Raw genomic sequence first — 20536 nt, 5'->3', positions numbered from 1 at the left:
ATGATTTGTGGGCCCCTACGTGTGTGAGTGTGTGTGTAAATATATATGTATATATATAGGTATATATACAATGTCTATATATGTTAACAATAGATTTATTTGACAGATCAACTGTCAAACTTGAGGCACACAACAAGAAAAATCAACAATGACCAAATTGTAAGAAGCCAATGCATTTTTTTGTATTTTTATTTTTAAATGGAATTCAAGCTACTCCAGTTGGCTTTTTTTTATTTATATTTTTGTTGTTGTTTTTAATTTATGCACTTACATTGAGTCACACACACACACACACACACACACACACACACACATTCGTTGTGTGCGTGGAATGTAAGCCAAGCACAACAAAATAATGAAAGAAAAATAAAGTCGCTGACATTTGAAGGTTGTTCGGGGCCATTTCATTAAACAATGCAAGCTAAGTAATTACACACGCACACACACACACAAACACACACAGACTTGAAGTTATTTAACTAGTTAAATTATGGAGTTTAGTTTTATGGAAGAACTTGTCTATAATGACTCACATCTAAACAATCGTTATTTAACAATCGGAATGGCCATATTATTTCTGATTGTGCGATGCGGAAATATTCCAAGCACAATGAACTGCAAAATAAGGCTTTAATAAATTGTTGGTTATATATAGATATATCTATATATCTCGACAGATCTAAGCAATTGGTAGCTAACCAACTTTCTTTTCAAGCCAAGCTTACAATTTCTAAGTGCAATTGTTTCGCTCAATGCTTTTGTTGAACTTTTTTCAATTGCGCATTTATTTTATTAATTACTTCAAGTTTTTATGTATGTATATAAATGTATATGCGACTAAGCACCGCCCACATGTTTTTATAAGCAAGCTGCAATTCCAAAAGTAACTTCCAGGTTCAAGTTTTAGGCTCCTTTTTGGGTCAGAAATGTGAAAAAGATTATAAATACTGACAAATATGATGTATGCAGAATTGCTGAACTGCGAACTGGTTCCGGCATGTGGAAAATAGCTATTTAGCTAGAACATAAATGCGAACAGTCAGGCCGGAACCAGCTCAATAGTTTACCTTAAGTATCTGTAATTGCGAACTAGTTTCGGAACTTAAAATAACGAACAGTGAACTAGTTCCGGCACTTGAAAAAAATGTATTTAGCTATTAAAAAATCGCTAAACTTCAAGCTAGAACCAGCTCAACAGTTTACTTAAAGTACCGCAAAAACTGTAAAACGAGACTATCAAATAATATTGCTTAGATAGCTTAGAACTAGCTCCAGCAAAGACGTAGGCAACTTGAAAACTACGAACTAGTTCCGGAACAACCCAGGTAATAGGTAGAGCCTTTTATAAACAATTCATTCGTTCATTTGGAAGAGTCCAAGAGAATTTCAAACTTGATTGATTCACAACACAAACTGGTTCCGGAACAATAGAGACAGTAAGTTGAACTATTTAATGAACCACCAAACACAACATTTAAAATGAAGCACATTCCACTGGAAACATTTGGTAATTTGCACAAATAGCAGATTTTTTTGTTATTCACGTGAATGTGAATCTGTGGCGACCAGCTGTGAGGCAGCTCAGGCAAAAACACACACAGACACACTCACACACCTGGGCAGATGATGCACGCGAGATAAACGCAATTATGTTTTTGAATGGTTAAACGTGGATGGACAGCACACACCTGTAAAGCAACAAACTTGACCTTGAATATGATGCTTAAGGTGTTGTTGTTGTTGTTGTTGTAGATGTGCTTTTTGCTGCTATTAATAATTATTGATTTGTTGCGCCATATTACACAAAATTTGCACAAATTTTGAACGCCCCGAAATGAAACACAGTTTGAAAATGAGGGCAACAGCCCACAGCACAGCGCCAGTTCGAAATGGGGGTCAACAGTTCACACCCAGCGGCAACAACAACAACAACAACAGCAACAACCAAAATGAAAAGAGAGCGCAGTTAAGTCGAAGCTGAAACGCTTTCGAAATGTGAGCGTAATTAATCAAAAACTAGAGCTTAAGAGTTTCACTCGCAACGCAGAACAACGACCACCCATTGTATGGGGCACAATCGCAGTCGATAAATAATCATTTGGCATTAATTTAAATGCGCCCAATAGTGCATTATGTCACGATCAGTGAGTGCGAGTACACCAGCCGAGTTTTTATTTTCAAATGAAAGCGAAAGTGTGTCAGCCAATGAGTTGAGTGGCAGCGAAAGAGAAGCGCGGGGACGGCCAACTGAAGCGTGAAAGATTCTGTAAAACACGCGTCTCTTAACTGATAAATACAAGAGGCATTGGCATTGTGGCTGCACTTAACGCGCATGCGTGCCACCAAGAGGCGCCAAAGGGGGCTGGGAAGCGGAGGGGGGAGGGGGGCAGGGGAGACGGCTTTCCAGTCCAGTGGCTCAAAGTGAAATGGAAAGGCAGCTGCTGGAGACGCGTCTCCAAAGCACACGAAATGACAACCGGCGATCGCATGAAAAATAACTTTCACTAGAAACCGAAATCCAAAACTCAAACAGCAGCAGCAACAACAACAACAGCAACTGCAACAATAACAGCAACAAAAGCTGATAACAACACAAAAGCAACAGTACGAGAGAGAAACAACAGGAAAGAACTGTGAACAACAAGCTGAAGTTGAAGTTCGAATACCCTAGACGACAGAATGATATAAAAACATATAAAATATGTTGATATATATATGATCTTAAGCAAAAAAACAAAATAAAAATCAATTGATGATTCCAATACAATCAATATAATGATGGTTAAGCCGGAAACAAAATCCGTTGAATGACTCCAATATAAAATTTATATGTTATATCAATCTGATTTAGGTAGAGAACACATCACACATTTCAGGTTAGGTTAGCTTATCTTAAAGAACAATAAAGTAAAAAAATAAACCAAAACTCAATTGTTGAATGGTATTTGCCAAGGCAACTATATGATATATATATGAGTTCTTGAAGGAACTATATCTTATATCTGTTAAATACTGCTAATAAATTATAACAAAATATTAGAGGGACGAAAATAGAACTTGCATTTGCTGAATATGCTGAATATATCTTTAAACACAGTAAACTAGTTTCTAGCAAAACTAAATTTCTGACCGATAGATCTTATGATAACTTCTTGCTAAAATATGGGAAATACTTTGCAGCTTTTATTGACAAGTTTGCTCAAAATAGCTTTGCGAAACAGCCAAAGAAGTCTAACAGCGTTTGTTCTACTCTCAGCTATATGATATAGTAAACTGATCCAAGTTTATGTATATAGGCCAAGTTTCAGCTAAGATAGCTTTACTGCGAGCTTACTTAACTTAATTTTTAACTGATATATAAAGCTTTTTAGAGGCAGCTGTAGAAACTGTTGAAGTTGTTCTTAAATATTTAATGGATTTGTCGATATATACTTCTAAGACGTTACATATTTCATGATATAGCCAAAGAGCCTTTTGGCAAGAGTATAACAAAGACAGAGCTTAAATGTGCTTGCCACTCCATTGAGCTGCCCAAAAGCTGTCGTCGAACCCGAACCCGAACCCGACTTCGACTGAGTTTCAAGCCTCAGATACAGTATCTGTGAGACGCAGACTTGCAGTCTTGGCCCGTGACTCACGTCCTGTAAATCAAGCGAACGAAACGTAAGTCATATCGCAATAATATTCTTTAGACAGGCACCAAAAACCCCCAACCTCAGCCTCAACCTTCCCCTCCCCTCACCCACCCCCCTTGTCAAAAACTGTCACTCTTTGAGTTCTAAGCCAGGCTTAAGTGCTGCGGCGTGCGCCCCCGCAGCCACTCTCCGGGGGTAGGCGTAAACTGTCTAAGCAAATGGCATTTGCCAAGGAAGTTATAAATTTGCTGCCAAAATAGAATTGCGAGCGACGACGGCACAAAGCCAAAGCCACAGGATGAGCGCGGGGGCGGGCAACTGCAGAGGAGAGGGGCCGGCGGGGTTCAATGGGTTCTACGATTTGCAGTTGCATTTGGCATGGCGATGCCGCAAAGCGTTCATTAAAGTCAAAGTCCCACAACTTACGACAGCAATAACAGCAACAACAGCAACAAAACAGCATGAGGTAAGGATGCAGCAGTAAAATATAAAAGACTCGAAGATGCCCTCTAAAAAAGTAGGATCATAACACAAATAACAATCCAAGATGTGCAACGATACTTGCGAAATTAACTGATAATATATAACGATATGCTGTGAATAGTTATTGTTAAACTATATCGATATGTTCTTTCGCGCAATATCTATCGATAGTAGATATTAACTGTTGGTATCTTCGGTGTCTGTTATCGATAACATTCGTAAGATGTGTTGTTTATTCTGAGAAACTGCTATATATTATAAATCGATTAAGTTGACCAAATTGCAACAATCGATTGTTACTGTTGGCATCTTATCGATAGTCGATGTATATCGACCAAACTGTTTAGATAGCAACAATCGATTGTTGCTGTACATATATTTAGCATCGATTACAATACTTCTTTCGTGGAAATCCCCCATAATTGTCCATCTTTACTGTTTCAAACGGCCCCATTTGGCACGATTACAGGGTATTAAGTACCTGAGCCGCATCTGTTGTGGGCTTCATTGAGAAAAACCTTTTGGGACATGCGTGCACAATGATCGTCGTGCAAGTTTTACGACCTTCTGCAACGCCCACAACGTAAGAAGTGCGTACACTGAGAGAAATGCAGCTATGACTTTGCGGCAATTAGAGTAGAACCGGGGCGACAGTCGTCAACAGAAACCCGAAAAAGCAACCAGACAAACGCCGACTCACGGCCCACACACGCAACGACACGACATGTCTCGCAGTTCTTTCGAGTACCTTAAGTAGGTAGAGCACCATACACACATACACACACACACACACACTGAGAGGGCTTTGGTGCAATTAGAAGTCAGCTTTTGGGTGAGGTAATACTTGATGTAGCCGTAATGGGAATTAATAAAACATACATAAGTATAGCTCGTCTTTAGTTGGCCAATGAACCGCGCTCTGATTATGCGTCAATTTTCTTGAACTTTTTCAATTAGCTTCATTAACTGCGCAGAGCCCAACAATTGGGCAACGGAAATAGGCGACGCAAAAAATTGACCCCTCGGATCAAGGCACAATGGGGAATTTATATCTATATAAATTAGGGCTGCGTGACTTATCTGGCTCGACTGGCCTTGTCGGCGTTATCACAACAAAGAGGAGAAATCTTATCAAGCACACACAATGAACCTATATATATATATATAAACATAATGTAGATATATGTATATAGTGTGAGCAATATCAATAATCTATTAGTTCTTATATTTTGTAGAAGAAAATTTGAAATAAATGTCACACAAAAAGAGAGTGAAGAAAGCAATTGACTGAGAGTGTCAGACTAGGCAATACCCTGTGCCTAGCTTCTATGTGGTTTGCCCTTAAGAAAAACCGTGAAATAAAGCTAAAGGATCTAAAGGTTTGTTATCGATAAAGCCAAATATATATGGCTTATCGATACTTATCGATATATAGTCAGCGGAAGAAGTTATCGCCTAAATGCCAAATCGATATGTACTTATCGATAAATACCGATCTTAAGGCAGCGTAAGAAACTATCGCCTAAATGCCAAATATTTGGGTTATCGATAATTATCGACAGCTGGACAACGAAAGAAGCTACATTTATGCATCTTATATACGAGAACTGAAAACTTATCAATTTCTACACTTTACATACATTTTTCACAACATCATTATAACCTTTTGTACAAATTTTCAATGGGTACAGGGTACAGTAAAGGGGGCACAGCCACAGAGCCCAAAAGGTTTCTTTCTCAGATCACAATCAGAAACAGAGCAACAATATCAAATGAACTCTAAGACTCAAGACTCGAATCGTTAGAGTTAAGACTCCCGTGGTGTTTGCGGTTTGACAGCAGCCACCAAGGTATTGTCCTCCTCAGCAGAACGTCTGTCTGTGTGTGTGTTTGTTTATGAAAGGTGAGGAAAAGTGCCGGGTCTGATATTGGCTTGACCTGCCCAGGGGCTGTGCATGCGCGACTCTGTCAGCGGGCACTTGTGTCAATAACTCGAACACAAGAGACAAATTTTCTATTTGACTTTCAGTTTTTTGGTTATTGAAGAAACAAACACAACCAAATGACATTTGATAGCACAAGCGGTCAAATGTTAGCCAGGCAACAGACAGCGATATCATCTTTCTGCTTCCACTCCAAGCCTTCCAATAAATACTGTATATACATATGTATATATAGATTTAGGTAGGTCTGGTCAACTATCTGTTAAGTGGAAGGCAGACAAGTGTCTGAACACACGTTGTGTGTGGGTTACTGCTTCAAACGTGCTAAAGCAAAGAAATTATATCTATATGCATATTTCTAGTTAACAACCTCTGTAGGCATTACTTGAGGTCATGAAAATCACATAGAAAGGCGATATTCAAGCGTGGCAGGCATTACTTAATAACATGATAATAAAGAGAAAGAGAGAGAGAGAGAAAGAGAGAACAGTAAAGTAACAGGTAGGTACTATCAGTATCATGATTATAAAAATATTGAGAACAAACCATAAATTTACGCATACATAATGAAAAACTTCACTCACACTCACATTCGCACGTAAGCGTTACTCTGTTACTCATTAACAGTGTCAATTATAGCGCACTGTTAAACCACAGTTGATGCATTCAACAAGCACACACACACAAACTAACAGTGACCCCCTTCTGGCTGCCCGCCTGTACACTTGCTGTTATCTAAGAGCGCACAATTCGCCGTTAAGCAAGTCAACAAAAAGTCACAGTCGCATTTATATAAAGTACTGTGACTAATGCTCAATTGAATTATTGTTGGGCGAGGAACAGCCCCCACCCCACTGGCCCTGGCCCATGCCAACCACATTTGATTACAGGGCAACAACAACAGGCAAATGGTACCTGAAAACGGGGTCATAATTAAGACGCAGGCGATTAACATAAAATGGCAAATTCCATGCAGCAACACCAATTGCGCTCGGCTGGTGGCTCAAACGTAATTTGGGTCAAAATTCAGGCAACAAAAATTATGTATTATCATTAAATTTCATTACAAGCGGCCGCACGAATCGAGAAAAATGCAAAAAAAAAAAAAAAACAAGAAGAAAAAAATAAAACAGCGCAAAAATCATGGAACTGGAAACCGTTACAGCAAAACGCACTTCAACTCAAGTGTACAGTTATAGTGACGACGCCAGCGCAGACTGCAGGCAACAAAAACAAAGCCAGGCCTCTGTCTCTCGCATTTCTTGTGCGTGTGTGTGTGTAAGTGTCTTTGCCATTTTTGGGCAGACAACAGAGGGAGACAGACAATCGAAATGCTAAAACATGCGAAAATGCGTACGCCTACCTCCCCAGACAGAACCTTGCCACACGCTACACTAAAGATGGGCGCGTGTCAAAGTGTTGCCATACCTTTCGCCAGTTAACTGTTTTATGCATACATATATGTAGATATGTCGCTTTAAAAAGGCTTTTTTCTGCTATTTCTAATTGAAAATATAAGCCTAAGTCTAGCAGCATACATGAAAAACTAGCCTGAAGCAAACAAGCTAAATTTGACGGCAAAAAAAGCTTAATTGGCAACACTGCCACTGATACTTTTCTCGCGTATAACGGCACGTGTCACGCGCTCATCTCTAACAATCTACGCTCGCTGCAGTCCTGCTGCGCGCTGAGTCATCGCAATATGATGATCATTCCCGAGCAAGTGATTGGTGGCAGGTTCAACGAACTATGTGGCAACGCACTTACCAAAAAAATCCTCCCAGGTGTCCGAATCGGATTCTATGTCCATCTTGGTGACTTCTGCTGCTACTGCTGCTGCCGTTGCTCCTGTTGCAGTTGATTTATGTTCGCAATGCCTTGTTTGGTATTTGGTTTGTGTCCAAATTTAGCCAAAGATTGCGTGGCTGGTTTTTTCGCACTAAGTATATTGGGTTGGTAGGATTGGGAGGGGGTGGATGTTTTATGGCTTGTTAGATATCCTATCTAGTCGAGGCCCCTTGTCCATAGTCTTTTCCGCTTAGTCGCTGCGCAAATGACTTCACCCGGCATTGCTTAGGCAAAGGCGAAAAGCTACTCCAATCAATGGTCTACCGATAAGATAAACACACACACACGCACACACACACACGTCAGCGCGAGTTCAAGAGTTTTACACTGTGCGAAATGTCTTGGCTTCTATCTTATCGCTGCTATTCGCGCAGAGCAAATACCTAATAAGTACGCAATTTAGACTGGAAGTGCAGCGCAACAGCTGTTATACACACATAGAACATGCATGCGCACACACACACGCACGCATACACACACTCAGGCGCGCACACTTGACTGTTAGATGGATTTTTTTTTAGCCAGCAGTTGGCGATTCTCAAATCAACTTGTAGAATTCTCAGAAATTCGCGTATGACTAAACCGGCTGTGAACTTTGCCTAGGCTTTTGATTTTTACAATATTTGTTTAATTCGCTCTTCAACTTTGTTGTTGCTGTTGTTGTTGCTGTAGTAGTTGGTTTGGGGGCACAGGTAAAAAACACTTGAATAACAAAAACAAATTGCAAACACTACTCAATTTGAAGATGCACTTGGAATGGACGCTCCGCTGACTTTCCAGTTTCACCTTCGCACCGTTACTTCTAATTGTGGAAAACACTCTCACAGCAACAAGCACTTCCAACAAAGCGTTGCACGCACGCGCCTTCAACGACAACGACGATGGAAAGAAACGGCGACGGCGACGACTCACCCACACGACGTTTCGAAGCGAACTGAATGCGCGTTGCCGCCAACACAATTCGAATGGCTGTTATAAAATAGTACATGTTATAAAACTGCATGTTTAATGCCACAATTTAGCTGTTGTTCGGTGTTGTTAACAATGAAATCTTGTAGTTATTCATTAGCACTGTTTACTGTATATTTTTCACAATTAACGACATATTAAATTTGAGTAAATAATTTGTTTTGCTCAAAAGGCTTTGTTATTGTAGCCGCAAATGATCTAAACTGATCTGTTACTGCGGCACTCACTTAACAGTGTATGTTATTGACTGGCGTTACCAAATTGTGCTAAACTCAAAATGGCACTGTTACTTATAAAATGTTGAAGGAACTGTTACGCGTATATTCTAAACACGACATATACGTTATATTTGTACATTTTAAATTTCACAATACATTTAAAACAATTTATGCTAAACAGCAATTAGCGCAAACATTCCAATAAGAAATTACAGCCCATGCAAAGTAGATTTCCACTAAAATAAATGAACGTTTTAATTGTTTTTGCCGCGCTATTGTTAATAACTTACCTAGAATGAATATAATTCCCAAGCCGACGTACAATAAGGCTGCACCCAGTGCCGCATACACTATCAATACAATAATGGCAAAAATAAGGGACAACAGGGCCAAAAAAAAGGAGACCAGTATTAAAAAGCAGTATTTCTGTACCAAAAGGAAAATTCCACTCAAGTTATTTGTGCACAAAAGGCTCGGTTAAAACTTACACATGCAATACCAATAAGTAAAATGATTTTTCCCAGGAAATATATGATTAGAAATATTATTGCCAGCACTGCCAAAAGTAGCGATGCTTCAGGACAAATGCAGGATATGACATATACTAAGCCCACAATCGAGATTAAAAGGCCCGAGATGCCGATTAAAATGCAGCCATAGTATAGGTTTATGCAGCACAGAAAACAATTTTCGGATAGGAACATTTTATAAAAACCACATTACTTTGAATTTCAATTTGAATCGTTTGACGTTTGGCGCGCGGCTAACTTTTCAAGGCGCTCGATTACGATAAATAGTATATGCCTATCGGTTTGGCAACGCCACGATAACAGCGCGTAGGTGGCCCTGTTAACCATTGTATCGATACTTAGCGCTCTTACAACTAAAAAAATCATTGACTACTCGATAGTATCGCAGCAATGGACAACAATGGAAGTACGGATATTTTAAGTCCGCCCGCAGCGAAAAAGGTCAAAACGCAGCCACCGGACGACAGCCTGGACATAAAAGCCGTGCTATCCGACGAATATAAGAAGGACATAACACTCATCCAGGTGCACAGCAGTCAAGTGGAAACCAAACAGCAGCTGCAAGCGGTCATACAAGAGCTTGCCCAGAAATTGCCACATTTTCAGCATTTGAAGCGTGTCCATGACAGAAGCGTGCTGATATGCCCCACGGCGGACATCAAGGACACGCTGGAGCAGCATCTAAAACTGCACAAAATCTCCGACAATGTGCTGGAGGCGCTGTGCCGCAACGTGCATGTCGTCCAGGTGCCCGCCAGCTGCGCCCGGCTGCGCGTCCAATACGAGCAGATGATCAAGTACTGGCCATGCAAATTTCATCCCGATAAATATGCCGAATCCCTGCACAATGGCAGCAACTTTACGGCCAGCCAACGTGCCTTCCACAAGCGCATGGCGCAGCTGTTGCGCAGCCTCTCCCTGGATGTGAACGGAGGCCAGCCCGTGGGCATATGCGTGGATCCCCGGAATCCCAGCATTGTGGCCATAGCAGGTGCGCATCTTGACATGATATGAGATGACAGCAATTTAACCAAATCAATTTCCACAGCAGGCGGCAGCAGCGGGAGCAGCCATCAGCATTGCGCCATGTGGCTGGTGGATCATGTGGCGCGCAGTCAACGAGGCGGCGCCTGGCAGACGCAGCTGCAGTTCGTTGAGGACGAGCCGAGTACAACTAGCACGCTGCGCGGCCTGCCACGGCTATATTACGACTATCTGCAGCAGCAGGAAGCTTGCCAGGATTTGCAGTTCGGCGCCGAGCTGCCGCGCCGTGGCGAACAGCCTTCCGCTGTTGATCAACAGGCGGATAATCTCAGCAAATACGGACCCTATCTGTGCACCGGCTACGATGTCTATCTGCTGCGCGAACCCTGCCTCATGTGCGCCATGGCGCTGGTGCACAGCCGCGTGAAACGCATCTTCTTTCTGGAGCAATCGGACGACGGCGCCTTGGCCACGAGCTTCCAGCTGCACTCGGTCAAGGAGCTGAATCATCACTACGAGGTCTTCCAGTTTACAACATGAACTTAAACCATGTTTCTTTTGACAATTGTTTATGCACTGAATAATAGATTTAATTTGATAGCAATGTTTCGATTCGTGGTGCGTCCAATGTGCTCCGGCTGGCGCTGGAGCTGGCGCTGGCCTGGCGCGTGGGCGTCGATATCAGCCCGAGCAGCTGGCAGTCTGCCTCCAAAATGGTGATGTCCTTGCTGGAGCCCAAGAAACGGGTGGATAGCTCCAGGTCCTTGACACGCAGACGCACGCGTGCGCCGCGCACATAGTCGCTGCAAAGGATTCCCAATTGATTTCCATTATCTAAAAGCTGTTGCTGATTCGACTCATTGATTGATTGATTGATTGACTGAGTGATTGATAATCAACGCTGTAAGAGCTGCGCAGCTGCATGCTTTTACAGTCGTTGCATTTGATGAAAAGCTTAGCTTAAGTCCATTCACACGTTTGAAATATTTCGACAAATTTGAACCGGGCAATGCCGGGTGTTATCTGCTTATGTATGTATGTGTCTGTCTTACCTGCCATTGCGCGCCGGTCGCGTGCAAACGCAATGAAATTTCCAGCCAAAGTCGATGTACAGATCGTCGCCGACAACATGAAATATTTTGCCGCTGACCACCTTGCCCTCGGAATCGCCCAGCTGCAATTGTTTGGCAGAGATTACATAAACACGCTGGAGTACCATCGTTTGGTCATGTGTCTGCTTACATCAATGAACTTGGAATTTCGCAGCATTGATGCAAAGCTTTGATTGTCCACGGGCGCCGGCTCTGGCGCTGCAGGTGCCGTGTATTTCTCGAAGGCGCGAGCGAAGCCTCCTTTGGCCTGGTCTGCCGGCTGCTCCTCGTTCACATTGCCGACGCTTGCGTTTGTTGCACTGTTGTTGGCGCTAAAGGTGCGCTGTGTAGCAGATAATTGGCGACGCCAACTAGTCTGTTGTGTGAACCTGGCCAGCTTGTGCAGCAGCGACATGTTTTTTATTCATAAAATATTAGAAAAAAAGAGTTTAACAAGCGTGAATTGCAACTAAACCGATAAATTGCTAGCAAAACTATCGACGCGCCGCCACATGCAGCCAAGAACAGCTGACTGAACTAGACAGCGATTGTGCCGGTTATCGATAATTAGACAATTATCGTTACGAATTACAAAACACGCTGTCTGGCGGCCGGGCATATTTTTCTAGTTTATATATATTACGAAATCAGCAGTTGCAGTTGATTTAAAGCCACAATCGACAAACAGTCAAAATGATACAACAACAGCGCCAGCGTGTCGAGTCGGCCGTCACCGAGCTCATCGACGATATGGACAAAACGCATCTGCGCAAAATGCAGGTAAATTGCCGCACACACCAAATCCAATTGGAAAAACCTTACAAACGCTGTTTTTTTGTTTTTTTTTTTGCTTATCCTAACAGACAGAAATGCATTTGTGTGCGGCAAAGTGCTGCCAGGACGGCACCTCCAGCGTTGACAGCGTCCAGCGCTGCGTCGATCGCTGCTCGGCGCCGATGACGCGCGCCCAAAACTATGTGCAGCACGAACTGGGCGAATTTCAGGGCAGACTACAACGTTGCGTCATGGTATGCCAATTGGACACACATATAGAGCGAGAGAGAGAGATTAAATCACAGACTTTTCTTTTATGCCCGACAGCAATGCAACGACGATGTCAAGGTCAAAATGCCAGCCACTCCCAACGAGGATCAAATAGCCAAATACACAGATCAGTTCGAGCGCTGCGCCATACAATGCGTGGACAAGCATGTCGGGCTCATACCCAATCTGATGAAAACCATGAAGTCGGTTCTGTCCAAGGGACCCGAAGCAATACCCCAAGCCTAACTCATTGTGTATATGCATGTGTGTTGCATTTAATCTTAATTAACTTTAATAGTTGAGCTCCTTTTCTAATGTCTGGCCATGGAATATTGTTAACTAAATCCACTTTTATAGCCGCAAATTAAATGCTGTTATTTTTTTTTCAGAATTTTTGGCGCCATAATTTGAAAACAAAGTTTGTTTAATTGAGATCAAGTTTGCTTTCCTATTAATAACAGCACAGTCTACATATATATATATATATATATATGAGAACCAAAAGAATCGACTTTTATTTTTGTTTTCCAAATTGTTTAATTTATACGAAATCCAATGGTGGAACAACAGAAGCGGCGCCTAGAGAGCGCCATCAGCGACATGATTGAGGACATGTATCGCTCCCATCTGCGACGCATGCAGGTGAGTTCAAGGCGAGTAGAGCATCTGCCCAGAGCTAATCAAGCAACTATACCATGTGCAACAGCACACAATGCATCGCTGTGCCGCCAACTGTTGCGATGATGAGCGCGGCACCTTGGACAGCGTTCAACGCTGCATCGAGAAGTGCGCCTCGCCCCTAATGGATGCCCAGGACTATCTGCAAAACGAGCTGGGCAATTTTCAGAATCATTTACAGAGCTGTGTCAAGGTGCGTACACAAAAATATCATAAATGGGGCTAATCCCACTGGGCAGAAGAGCCAAGCTCGATCCTTATCAAGCCCAGATATAGTCTGTTGCTATGCCAAGCTAGTCTCTCAATTTTTGAGGGCAGTTCCCTACGTATTATGATTATCTATTATATGTACATATTAGGCTCTTCTATGGAACAGATTTGTGTAATTTCTTATCAGCATATGGCCACAATATCAATTAGTTGTCGTAGAAGCTATCAGTCGCAGAACTATTTTAGCCAAAGTCAGCCAGGATAAAATCGAAGCCCTCTTATGATATTATAGGAACAGTTGGAGGAAATTTGAATTCTCATAGAGATAAGACAACTTCTTAGCATAGAAATATATATAGATATATGATGAGAACACAAACTTAACTCACCTGTCTGGTAATCCTATCCTTTCCGGTTCCTTGCCAGGAATGCAATAGCGATGCACGCTCCAAATTGCCAGCAAATCCCAACGAGCGTGATATGTCCCGATCGAAGCATCTGTTTGAGACCTGCACCGGTAACTGTGTGGACAAGCATATCACCCTGTTGCCGGGTCTGATGAAGAGCATCCAGAAGACACTCGATCGGGGTGTGCCGCGACGATCCCATCTGCGCGATCAGAAGAATCACGATGCCTAAACGAACGAGTATACAAATTGGGGATCAGTTTTTTTTCTGCCTTTATTCTTATTCTAATTGCCAGTTAAGAGATTATTGGGTTTTTACTTTGTGAACGCGTATGTAAAATAGAAAAACAGCAGCCCGTGCTAAATTCGACGTGTTTCTTTTTCAAAGCCAGGAATTGATAAGCTCTGCTGCCTGTGGAGGGTTCAAGGCGCAATTGATAAGATTGTTTTTTTGGACATTTAGTTTTTGTTTTTGTGCTTTTGTGTTTTTTCTATGTCAAATGGGAACATGTAAGTTGTGTACGCGATTTTGGCACGTATTTTTGGTATAGCTAAGACTTAAATATAAACTACATTAAGAACTATATAAATATAACTATGGAAGTGTTTTGCACAAAATCTATTGCTCCGTTGGCTTGGTTCGCACGCCGTATTTACTCCAGAATGTCACCTTGGCCGTGGCCTTTTTGCCATTGTCCTGGAAAATGCTGCACGTATCGAAGGGCGGACAGTATAGATGCAGCGAGACGGCCGTATCCGCATGACTGGGATTCTCCACGCGATGCAGGCCGAGGTTATCTGTGTGCGTATCAAAATGATGCATGAAATAAGGCATAATTGGGCGTATCGCGTTTGGCACTCACCATTTATATAGGCCACATCATTAACGGGTATGGGCGTGTCCCCGATCTCCTGTAGCTCGTGGTCATTGATCTCGCCATGCTCGTGCTGCTGCTGCTGCTGCTGGTGCTGCTGTTGATCCTCGCTGCTCGTGGCTCGATTGGGATAACGGTAGCGTTTCTCGCGCAGCTCACCCTTGAGCATTTTCATAAAGCAATGCGAATCGGCATGATCGTGCACCGACGAGCTGTGCCCCTCGCCCCAGCAGAGTATCAACAGATTGAACCTCCCGTTGCCGGCATCGACCAGATTGCGCGTATACGTGTAACGATCGAACTTGGCATACTTGCGCCATTCCTTGGGATTCGATTTGTAGCTGAGCATCAAATGGTTGACCATCTCGATGTTCACGTAGTTCGACTCGAATTCCCGATGCAGCGCCGATATCAGATCCGGCAGGGTCTCCACAACGGGTCCATATTTCAGCGGCTTTTCGAGTGCGCAATAATATTGCGTGGCCTGGCGCAGATATTTCTCCTGGTCGATGTGCTCGATGTCCGTATCGATGGCATCGATTTTGGACAGGGCCATTTTGCACGTGCTCTGATTGACCTGTCGTTGGGCAAATTGATGGATTGATTAGACTATTTATAGCATGGCATGGGGAAGGGCTTGCTGAAGGCTCAATCTGTTGCCTGATCGATTCAGTGGAAAAATACAGATCTAACTATAGATTCATAATCGCTGTAAACTTACTTCTTGATTGATTTAAATGAATTGCGCGCTGTGTTGTTGTTAATCTCCTCTGGCTGATAGCTCTGATTTGCTTTTAGATGAATCTCCCACTGACTTTCTAAGTATATTGTGTATATATTCCGAGCTCGGACCACTTAAATCAAGCGACTGATTGCGAATGCGACTGTCAGTCAATAATCCGACAATTTCTTATAAACATCAACCATATATGCCAAGTATATAGCTACTATATATATATATATATATGGAATAAATAACAAACGCTCAACCCAGCCGATTATCAACGATCTCCGTGCTATGGAATATGTTGCCAGGAGCGCAACAGCTGGCCCCAGCTGGTCAGGCACACGCAAACATCCATCGGAACTGCGATTAGCCCGACCCGAATTATGGATCTTTCGGTGTTCTCTTAATGAGCTCCAGGCCCATTTGATAACGACGCCCAAAATTTGTTATTCAAGCTGGCCGCTGACGCATCTGATCGGGGGACTTATTTATATATATATATATATATATATATATTGTATATATAATCAAGTGCGGGCATTTACCAAGGAAAGCACCTTGGCTCGTGGGCAGATATTTTTTGCGTCATTTCTGGAATTTTGTGCGGATTTCCATGGCGCAGACAAGCCCAAATTCTGTACAAATTGAGTTAGTTCTTTCAAATTGAAAGATGAGTAACGCATCCGTTTGTCAGGGAGAAGATTGAAGAAGCTTTAAGGCAGTAAATTCTACCCAAAGGAGCAGCTAAATATGGAGCCTACTTCAAGGCGTTTTTCGGGGCAAGCTTCCGCGGCTTATTTGGGCCGAAATGAAAGCCCAATAAAAAGCACAAAAGCTATTAAGCTAAGGTCTTAAGCCAAAGCCCCGCTTAAACATTTTAATGAGCCGTAAATGCAACACTTGAAATCGTGCGTTTATTGCATGCAAATAAAAAAGGCAGCTAAAAAAAAAACACACACACTTTACATATGCTTAATTGCGGCTCACATAATTTTCGCCATGACTTGGCTGTTATTTCCAGCCAAAAACAACAACAGCAAAAAAAAACTCTCACAGCGTGTTGGCCAATTTCAGTTTTGAAAACCGTTTTTGGCTTTTTTTTTTTTTTTGCAATCGTTTTCAAATGCGCCAAAAACTTGGCGCACAACTTTCGCAACAGGTTAAAGGCCGAGCGAAAAGCTGGTGCAGGCATTTTCCGCGCCACGCCCACAGTTCAACAAACTGCACTGTGCAACAAATGTGTTAAGGATGCGTTTTTACTTACCATTTTGTGTTTGTTTACTTTGCGCCTTTGTATCAGGTTTGGAATTGCGTTCAATTGTAGTATTTGCACTGCACTGCAACACTGTTAAATTGCGTGTGGTGGCTCTGCCAGTTGAATGCGGCGCCGTTCAGTTGGTTTGTGTGCGCGTTTTTGGTATCTTTCACCAATTTATGGGAATCCGTTGGCCCATGCAAAACGTCAGTTTTTCACTCAAAACGCAATTTGAGTGACATGCGACGGACTCGAATAGCATTTTGAGCGCATTTTGGCCGACGCCGACGCTGGCAGCCATTGCTGCTGCTCAACCGTTGTAGTCGTTATTTCTGTTGTTGTTGTTTTAGTTATTTGCATATTTGCTTGCTTCTCTTTTGCTTTTCTTTCGGCTTTGTTTGCGTTGCCTCTAAAACCATTGAGTCGTTGCTGTTGTTGTTGCTGTCTTCGCCTTTGCAGACCCATCAGCAACTATTAATTATGAAGACGACTCGTTGTTGTTGTTGTTGTTGTTGCTGCTGCTGCTGCTGCTTCTGTTGTTGTTTTTTCGATATTTGCAGAAGAAAGCAGCTACCATCGATCGGCTCTGTGGGAAGCCAAGCCTTAGGAGATTTGCTTTTGTTGTTGGTATCTGAAATTTGGCCTAGGGTCAAATGCTGTGCCAGACGAAAAATATGTGTGTCAAGTGTTGTTTATCAGCCCAACTGTAAAACTAGATAAAAGAAGAAAACAAACTGTAAATGTGCCGCACACATGTGAAGGGTTTAAAGAGCACATCCTGTGCTCGTCGATATCTTTTCCCGTTATGTATGTTATTTTTGCCTGTGTGCTATTTTTAACATTGACCCGAAACACACACTTAACATTAACATAAACTATTGACCTGCAGCTTTCTACATTCCGTTCTCGAGTTTAATGAACTGTAATTTATGCGAACATCTTGATTAATGGCGCATGTTTTGGCCTGTAACACTTACATAGACATTCTGCAAAAAATATTATGACGTAAATTATTTATACTTAAAAACAAGAAATAATAACAACAATTGTCGTCACTTCTATGGGAAAAGTTGATCAACAAATGGGAAATTTGACGAACTAGTTCAATGAACCGAAAAGATGCTAATTTCAACATATTTTTCTTATCAGTCTATGTTAAATTCAATCTCTGTATGTAAATTATAAAAACACTTTGTGATCTATGCTTCAACATTAAAACATTAAATATATATTAACTTTGAGTTATCAACTCTCGCATTTGTTGCGTATTCAAGCAGAAAATTATAGCTATATATGTATATGATATATACATTTTAAAACTATTCTATATATCCTTAGTTTTTATACATATTACATTCAGTTAGCGTTGAGATCATGGCCCAGCCACTTGGCTTTATAATAGTGCTTCAGTTGGGGTTATTTTGTATGACTGTGAGTACTCTATAGATTAAGGACAGCCAATATTATGAAACTCTGGTCCCTCAGATCCAGGCAAGGCTCAAGATCAACGGCCTCAGATGTGACGCCCCTCAAGCAGATATGGTTAGCTTGGAGCAGTGTCGCATAAAGGCCGTAAATCGCAATCTATATCTCATCAACGTGCGATATAAAGTGATAAAAACCATAACAGAGGTACGCATGCAAGTGTTTTCTCTACACGAAATGAGGAATTATCTTTTAAACGATTTCCTTTAGTTACAGATTAATTTAAAGATTTTCAAACGTGAACGTGGTGGCTGGCATCCGTTTTTGTATGATACGAATGCAAATGTTTGCGATTTCTTCAAAAATCGCAAGAGATTTGTGCTGTTGAATGAAATATTCAAGAGGTTGAATGGATATACGACCCTGAATCACACCTGTCCCTATATGGTTAGAGTTTTTCTACTTTTGATTCACTTAGCTGCATTCATTTGTAAACTCCTTTGTGTTTAGGCTAATACGGAGATCCAGGTTCTGGACTGGACGGTGCCTGATAATATTTTGAAGCCATTTCCCGTCGAGCATGGCGAATATGCACTGCACACAACTTGGTATCACAATAAGAAAATACTTTTTCAAGTCAACGGTTCGGTTGTTTACTCCGACTAGTTGAGCAATATGTTAAGTAATGTATGTGGAATATGGATAACAATATATTACTGGCAACTTAAACTAAACTTAGTTACAGTTTAGTTATGAAATGTCAGTTTTATCCTCCAGAACTTGCGCCTGTAAATAACAGAGCAGCAGAGTTAGGCTTCTGTACATCTGTTAAAATGTTGGACGAGTAACAGTGTTTACATTTGCTTGCATTTTAAATTAACATTAGATCATTAACAGACAGAAGCAGTTGTCTAACACTGCACTACTGTAACATTTGTTTACAGCTTGTCTAGTTAACATAAAATTAAATGTAATCTGTATATGTAAATTAAACAGTAAGAGGTTCTAGTCGGTAGCTACCGACTAGGGAATGCCCTGAACCCTCTTATTCCAATACTTATTAAATCAAAACAAAAAAGTTTCCTTGGCGGGGTTCGAACTCGCAACTGACCGCATTACTTCCTGCCAAATCTACTCAACAGCCAATGAACCGAAAACATGCAAATTTCAACATATTCTTATCAGTCTACAGTCTAACATTGAAAACAATAATGCAATAATATATATATATATTTATGTATATAGCAAATTTTTCATTTGTCTAACAAATGCGTTTTATACCCCACATATTAACTCTCAATCAAGTCAAGCAGAACATTTCATATATGTATATAAATACACTCGCTAAATGATATATAAATTTCAAATCTATTCTATATATATCATTAGGTTTTTATATCTTTTATGCAGTCAGCGTTGAGATCATGGCCCAGCCACTTGGCTTTATAATAGTGCTTCATTTATGGTTATTTTGTATGCCTGTGAGTACTCTATAAATTAATAACACTCAAAATTACACAATGCTGGTCTCTTAGATCCAAGCAAGGCTCAAGATCAACAGCCTTAAATGTGCAGCCCCTCAGACAGATATGGTAAGTTTGGAGCAGTGTCTTATAAAGGCCGTAAACCGCAATCAATATCTCATGAACGTGCGATTTAGACTGACAAGAACCATAAGAGAGGTACAATATTATCTCTCTATTCAAAATAAGCTAATAACTTTTAAGTGATTTCCTTTAGTTAAAGGTAAATTTTAAGTTCTTCAAACGTGAACGTGGTGGTTGGCATCCCTGGTTGTATGATACGAATGCAGACATGTGCGAGTACTTCAGGTACCACAAGAGATTTTTACTATTGAATGAAATATTCAAGAGGTTGAATGGATATACGACCCTGAATCACACCTGCCCCTATATGGTAAGAGATTTTATACTTTTAATTCACTTATCTGCATACATTTGTAAATTCCCTTTCGTTCAGGCTAATACGGATATTCAGGTTCTGGACTGGACGATGCCTGATAATATTTTGAAGCCATTTCCCGTCGAACATGGCGAATATGCACTGCACACAACTTGGTATCACAATAAGAAAATACTTTTTCAAGTCAACGGTTCGATTGTTTACTCCGACTAGTTGAGAAATATGTTAAGTAATGTCTGTGGAAAAAGATTGATCTGGAATATAGATAAAAATATATTACTGGCAACTTAA

The 20536-nt window shown here is 41.3% G+C and overlaps 8 protein-coding genes across 11 annotated transcripts in view; 5 read left to right on the top strand and 3 right to left on the bottom strand.

The window, feature by feature from the left end:
• The window catches only part of GEFmeso (Guanine nucleotide exchange factor in mesoderm), a 59422-nt gene extending 50570 nt beyond the window's left edge, over positions 1–8852 (bottom strand). Inside the window, exon 1 of one of the 2 annotated variants that reach the window (XR_001450212.3) lies at positions 7829–8852. Coding sequence is in view for 1 of the 2 variants with exons in the window: in XM_002048711.4 (XP_002048747.2) it covers positions 7829–7871 (43 nt within the window). In the remaining variant the exon portion in view is untranslated. The remainder of the gene's footprint in view (positions 1–7828) is intronic. The other variant, XM_002048711.4, reaches the window with a different exon arrangement.
• A 1138-nt stretch (positions 8853–9990) lies between these two features.
• On the top strand, positions 9991–11208 carry LOC6625197 (probable inactive tRNA-specific adenosine deaminase-like protein 3). Of its 2 annotated transcripts, none has more exons than XM_032436729.2 (2): positions 9991–10617; positions 10678–11208. In XM_032436729.2, exons 1-2 carry the CDS (start codon positions 10017–10019, stop codon positions 11148–11150), a joined length of 1074 nt encoding a protein of 357 aa, XP_032292620.1. In that variant the 5' UTR covers positions 9991–10016; the 3' UTR covers positions 11151–11208. The 2 variants fall into 2 exon arrangements, with proteins under 2 accessions (XP_032292620.1, XP_002048750.1); XM_002048714.4 differs by having other exon boundaries at positions 9992–10617; positions 10675–11208.
• mRpS28 (mitochondrial ribosomal protein S28) lies at positions 11163–12200 on the bottom strand. Its single transcript, XM_002048715.4, has 3 exons — positions 11853–12200; positions 11663–11784; positions 11163–11413 (listed from the first exon to the last, which is right to left on the bottom strand). Exons 1-3 carry the CDS (start codon positions 12114–12116, stop codon positions 11200–11202), a joined length of 600 nt encoding a protein of 199 aa, XP_002048751.1. The 5' UTR covers positions 12117–12200; the 3' UTR covers positions 11163–11199.
• A 76-nt stretch (positions 12201–12276) lies between these two features.
• On the top strand, positions 12277–13136 carry LOC6625309 (protein FAM136A). Its single transcript, XM_002048716.4, has 3 exons — positions 12277–12481; positions 12565–12729; positions 12803–13136. The coding sequence occupies exons 1-3, from the start codon at positions 12395–12397 to the stop codon at positions 12989–12991; spliced, it is 441 nt and encodes a 146-aa protein (XP_002048752.1). The 5' UTR covers positions 12277–12394; the 3' UTR covers positions 12992–13136.
• Positions 13137–13245: 109 nt separating this feature from the next.
• On the top strand, positions 13246–14405 carry LOC6625310 (protein FAM136A). The gene is made up of 3 exons (XM_002048717.4): positions 13246–13387; positions 13452–13616; positions 14060–14405. The coding sequence occupies exons 1-3, from the start codon at positions 13301–13303 to the stop codon at positions 14270–14272; spliced, it is 465 nt and encodes a 154-aa protein (XP_002048753.1). The 5' UTR covers positions 13246–13300; the 3' UTR covers positions 14273–14405.
• LOC6625311 (cysteine dioxygenase type 1) lies at positions 14297–20411 on the bottom strand. Of its 2 annotated transcripts, XM_015174075.3 has the most exons (4): positions 20279–20411; positions 16907–17609; positions 14904–15492; positions 14297–14838 (listed from the first exon to the last, which is right to left on the bottom strand). In XM_015174075.3, exons 2-4 carry the CDS (start codon positions 16907–16909, stop codon positions 14660–14662), a joined length of 771 nt encoding a protein of 256 aa, XP_015029561.1. In that variant the 5' UTR covers positions 16910–17609; positions 20279–20411; the 3' UTR covers positions 14297–14659. The 2 variants fall into 2 exon arrangements, with proteins under 2 accessions (XP_015029561.1, XP_002048754.1); XM_002048718.4 differs by lacking the exons at positions 16907–17609; positions 20279–20411 and adding an exon at positions 15637–15792.
• Positions 18437–18988, top strand: LOC6625312 (uncharacterized). The gene is made up of 3 exons (XM_032435789.1): positions 18437–18529; positions 18593–18769; positions 18833–18988. Exons 1-3 carry the CDS (start codon positions 18437–18439, stop codon positions 18986–18988), a joined length of 426 nt encoding a protein of 141 aa, XP_032291680.1.
• Positions 19864–20458, top strand: LOC6625313 (uncharacterized). Its single transcript, XM_070209529.1, has 3 exons — positions 19864–20004; positions 20063–20239; positions 20303–20458. Exons 1-3 carry the CDS (start codon positions 19912–19914, stop codon positions 20456–20458), a joined length of 426 nt encoding a protein of 141 aa, XP_070065630.1. The 5' UTR covers positions 19864–19911.
• Positions 20459–20536: the final 78 nt, after the last annotated feature.

The sequence above is a fragment of the Drosophila virilis genome, chromosome 5 (genome assembly GCF_030788295.1).
Source record: "Drosophila virilis strain 15010-1051.87 chromosome 5, Dvir_AGI_RSII-ME, whole genome shotgun sequence".
NCBI lineage: Eukaryota > Metazoa > Arthropoda > Insecta > Diptera > Drosophilidae > Drosophila > Drosophila virilis.
Note: the sequence above shows the minus strand (reverse complement) of the source record. Positions and strands in the feature narration are given on the sequence as shown.